Genomic DNA, 4,973 nt, shown 5'->3' on the forward strand with positions numbered 1-4,973 from the left:
ATTGATCAGCGTTGAGGAGATCCCCCCTCAGTCTTCTCCTCTCCAGACTGAACAGCCCCACGTCCCTCAGCCTTTCCTCAGCAGAGAGATGCTCCACTCCCCTCAGCATCTCCGTAGCCCTTTGCTGGACCCTCTCCAGCAGTTCCCAGTCCTTCTTGACCCGGGGAGCCCCGAACTGGACACGGTGCTCCAGATGTGGCCTCCCCAGGGCAGAGCAGAGGGGGAGGATGGCCTCCAGAAGGGATGGATCAGCCGTGTTGGGTGCTTACATGGACTCAGGCACGCAGCAAAGTTTAAAGTGTTAGTGTTGAAATAGGGAAAAATATGTAGAAAACAGGCCAGAAAAATCCATTTCATAATCAGGAAGGCGGCTTTTTTAATTGACGCGTTATATAAACATACAACTCTTACTCTCCAAATGTCCTCGCTAGACCCCGTGTCAACACTAACAATGTCCGAGGGAGAAATGAAGGTGGTGAAATAGGAGGTAAAGTACAGCTGGGTCCTGCCCTCCCCCTGCCAGCGGGGCATCGGTGGACACCGCGGCAGGAGAAGGCTCCGGCTGCGAGACCTGCCCTCGGGCACCGGGAGGCCCGGGGCGGTGGAAGTGCTTTTCAAACTCAAGAAGCTTAGTGAGAAAACACACCGGTGGTATTTTTGGTACAGGCTGCCTAACGCTGGTGTTGTCTCCCTCAGCAGAGTTCTGCCGCATCGACAAGCCCTTGTGCCACGATGAAGACGAGCAGCTCAGCTTCGAAGCCGTCCGCAACATCCACAAGCAGATGGACGACGATGCCAACGGCAACGTGGACGTGGAGGAGAGCGACGAGGTTAGTTCTGATGCGCGTCATGCTGATGTGACGGGGTGCCTGCAGACTCTGAGGCTGTGGGCTGCCGAGCTCCCCGTCTGGCTGAGGAGGCCGTGTGCCATCCTGAGCCGAGTTTCTGATCCAAACAGTGCGCTTCTGTACTGTGATCTTTAGTGTCTGTGGCTTTCCCTCTGTTCTGGGGGTTTCTAGCCACGTCATCTGCTTCTGCGCACAAGGTATTACCAATTTGTACCAACACTGAAAGAGAAGGAGATAGGTCTATGTGATTGTTGTTATTGTTTCATTCCTTTTTTAATTGTGGGGTTGGGAAACACCTCTGAATTCTGATGGAGCCTCTCTGTCACTGTTGAGCAAATCCACTGGCCGCTGTCTCCTTCACATCACAGTCTTGACTACACTCTTCCACTGACTCAGCGGAAGCAGGTACAGTACACGTGTGCGTCCTGCTGGAAAAAGGAATAATTTTTTGTTGTCTTGGCTTTGGAGATTATAACGGATAACTTTATTGAAGAGGAATAAAATTGTTCTCTTACATGAGCACCAGTAGAAATAAGTGACAAGGCAAAGCTGTTTGTTTACAACGTTGCCCCAGTTGCAGTGGATGCTCATTTACAAGGCTCCGTTCGAGGAGAGGAATTCTCTCTTACAAGGATGCTGGCATCTAAATAAGACAGTCAAAATGTTGGAAGCTAAAAGAAAGCAGACTGGTGAAGGGATCTGCTGCCAGTCCCAGGCAGTTCTCCAGTCCCAGTTCTCCCAGTCCCTTAATCCACAGCAGAACCACTGCCCGGGGAGGGATGTGCTGCCTGTCCTGACCTCACCGCTGGGCTCAGGAGCGCCGTGCACGGCTCTAGAGCTGCACAAGTTGCTCAAAGGGTGGAGGTTTGAAAGGTCTCATGCCAAGTCCATGTCCTGCGACTGTGGCAGGCGGTCCTGGGAACAGGGGCCATCGAATGGTCTGAATTCTTGGCCCTGGAAGGAGGCGAGCCAGGAGCTGCTGAGATGCTGCTGGTGGTGACCCAGTGCCCAGTGTGTGCTCGGCTGGAGGAGGATGGAGGGGCTGGCAGCCACTGGTGCTGCGCTGCGGAGCTGTGCTGAACGTGCCCTCCACACCTCGGGGCTTGGACTGATGAGATAATCACGGAACGGTTTGGGTGGGAAAGGACCTTAAAGAACATCTTGTTCCTACTGCCCTGGGCAGGGCCACCTCCCCCCAGCCCAGGTTGCCCCAAGCCCCGTCCAACCTGGCCTTGAACACCTCCAGGGATGGGGCAGCCACAGCTTCTCGGGGCGACCTGCCCCAGGGGATCACCACCCACACAGGCCCCGTCATCCTACCACTCCATGCCCTTGTAAAAAGTCCCTCCCCAGCTCTCCTGGAGCCCCTTTAGGCACTGGAAGGGGCTCTGAGCTCTCCCCTTTTTGGCCTTCTCTTCTCCAGGCTGAACCCCCCCAACTCTCCCAGCCTGTCCTCCCAGCAGAGGGGCTCCAGCCCTCCCAGCAGCTCCGGGGCCTCCTCTGGCCCCGCTCCACCAGGTCCATGTCTCTCCTGTGCTGAGGCCCCCGAGCTGGAGGCAGCACTGCAGGGGGGTCTCCCCAGAGCAGAGCGCAGCAGAGGGGCACAGTCCCCCCTCGCCCTGCTGGCCACGCTGCTGGGGATGCAGCCCGGGGTGCCGGGGGCTCGCTGGGCTGCCAGCGCACGTTGACAGCTCATGGGGAGCTTCTCACCCCCAGCACCCCCAAGCCCTTCTCCTCAGGGCTGCTCTCCATCCCTCCATCCCCAGCCCCTGCTGGGACCAGGGGTTGCCCCCAGCCAGGAGCATGACCCCGCACTTGGCCTTGTTGCAGATGTTGGTAGATGTTTTGTAGGCCCGGGAGAAATACCTTGTGGGAGAATCTGATATAATCTGTGTGGGGTTGGGAGTTTACAAAATCGTGACATGCTGCTTCTGGACCAAAAGGCATCTCTTGCGTTCTCCCCCCACATTGTGATGCGGATGACAAACTGAAGGTACGTGACAGCGCCGTCCCCTGAGGACTGCTCAACCACCGGTCCATCAAGAGCCCTTCTCCAGGGTGCGTTATTCCCTCTTCTCAGACAAAGAAATCACAGAACAGGGAGGTTAAATCTCCCACCGAAGCTAACGCAGCAGTCCCTTTAATGGCCAAATCCCGCCATCACAAGGGCTCTTGGGTTTCTTGGGAGGTGACAGTCCCCAAGGACGTGGTGCAGCAGCCTGGAACTGAGCACCCTCCTTACAAGGAGCCAGCAGCATTGCCTGGCTGTTCCCAGGTTGCAGTGCTGTTCCCTTCGCCTAAATCCCACTTCACAGAGTAATTAAAACAAATTAAAAGCTTTCAATTGCATTTCCTAGACTGTGGTGTTTCCCCTGGAGGCAGTTCTCTGCCCAGCCTGGCTTTGGAGTTGTGGCTCTGCCTCCCGCTGGCTCCCGGGGCAGCCGCGGGCAAACCGGTTCTCTTGGTGCGACCTACTTGTCTGTTATTAAGTTGAGGATAAGCCTCCTGTTGTTTGGGTGGGGCATTAACGAGCGGTTTTCATGTCTCTCTGAGCAATTCCTGCCCTCTGTCTCGGTGGAGTAGTTGAGAGCTTGTTGTCCAAGGCCTGACGGCATCCTCTGTTCAGAGCCTTTTTACCGTCGGGTCATTTCATGGTGCAGGTATTGACATTGTAGAAGTAACAAAATTAATTGAAAGGCTTCAGAATCCCCCTGCCTTGGCAGCCCCCGTTACTGGTCAGCCTTCAGACCCCTCGTCGCTGGATCGGACGGACGCCCGAGCCCTTGCCTCGCCTGTCGTGGTCCCAGCAGCTCTCCCCAGTTTCTGCTGTCTGCATTATCGCTCCCAGCTCAGGAGAAGCCGCACTGCCAGGATGGTGCTGCGGAGCTTGGTGGCCAATGCCTGTCCCTGCCAGGAGTTCTCGCAGTGTCCCCCTCTCCCAGCTGCTCCCAGCGGAGTCTCCGTTAGCTTTCCCCTGCCTGTACCAGTGGCAACCTGCGGTTGCTCTTTGCCACCGCTGCAGGGGGCACCGATTCCCGCAGTGCTTTTATCATAGAATCACAGAATGGTTTGGGTGGGAAGGGACCATTAAAGACCATCCAGGCCCGCCCCTGCCCTGGGCAGGGCCACCTCCCCCTAGCCCAGGTTGCCCCAAGCCCCGTCCAACCTGGCCTTGAACACCTCCAGGGATGGGGCAGCCACAGCTCCTCGGGGCAACCTGCCCCAGGGGATCACCACCCTCACAGGGAAGAATTTCTTCCCAATATCTCATCTCAGTCTCCCCTCTGTCAGTGTCAAAGCGTCCCCCCGCGTCCCACGTCTCCCCTCCCTGACCCAGAGTCCCCCCCAGCTCTCCTGGAGCCCCTTTAGGCACTGGAAGGGGCTCTGAGCTCTCCCCTTTTTGGCCTTCTCTTCTCCAGGCTGAACCCCCCAACTCTCCCAGCCTGTCCTCCCAGCAGAGGGGCTCTGACCCTTTTGTCTCTGTGCGTCACCTCCCACTGCTCATCCACGCGGGGTTCGGTGTCCCGTTGGTCCCCAGGTCCCTTACGGCGATGCACGCCATTTGCCGCCTGCGGGGAAGCGGAGCACAGCACCGTGCTGCCGTGTCATGGTGTGCCCTCGCCGGTGCCCGAGCACTGCCCTGGGGCTGCCGCAGCCACCGCTGCGCTCCTCACCACTTCGGTCATCTTCTGTGGTGTTTTCTGATCTCCGTTGACAGGAATTGCGCGTGAATGGTGTTTTTAGGAATTTTGCGGTTGTGACAAGCTTCCCAGCAAAAAAAGGTGATGATTCTCCTTGGAAAGGAAGATGATGCCATTAATGTTGTTCAGTGGAAAAAGCTTTTTTCTGTCACTTCTGCTTTTTAGGAATGGGTATGGATAGTTTGGAGGAGTAGATAAATTTGGAATTTTTCATATAAGGAAGCCTGTTTTTTGTAACAGTTTTGGCTAATTGAGCGGGCCCGTATTAATTGGCTTCCTTCCCATAGTTTACCCGTGCGTTGAAATGCTGCTGTAAGGGTACCACAACCGGCATAATCCTCAGGAAAACCGCTCCTTCTCCCTCTGACCCCACGAGCAGTGACACTGATGACTGATCGTCCCGGCACAGCCGGTGACAGCCGCG

At 56.4% G+C, this 4,973-nt stretch overlaps 1 protein-coding gene across 1 annotated transcript in view; it reads left to right on the top strand.

Annotated features, from left to right (window-relative positions):
- Positions 1–4,973, top strand: part of STIM1 (stromal interaction molecule 1) — a 63,273-nt gene that overhangs the window by 349 nt on the left and 57,951 nt on the right. The window contains exons 2-3 of the mRNA XM_009890839.1: positions 524–632; positions 697–830. Coding sequence (XP_009889141.1) covers positions 524–632; positions 697–830 — 243 coding nt within the window. The remainder of the gene's footprint in view (positions 1–523; positions 633–696; positions 831–4,973) is intronic.

The sequence above is a fragment of the Charadrius vociferus genome, unplaced genomic scaffold, assembly GCF_000708025.1.
Source record: "Charadrius vociferus isolate BGI_N301 unplaced genomic scaffold, ASM70802v2 scaffold138, whole genome shotgun sequence".
In the NCBI taxonomy this organism is placed as follows: domain Eukaryota; kingdom Metazoa; phylum Chordata; class Aves; order Charadriiformes; family Charadriidae; genus Charadrius; species Charadrius vociferus.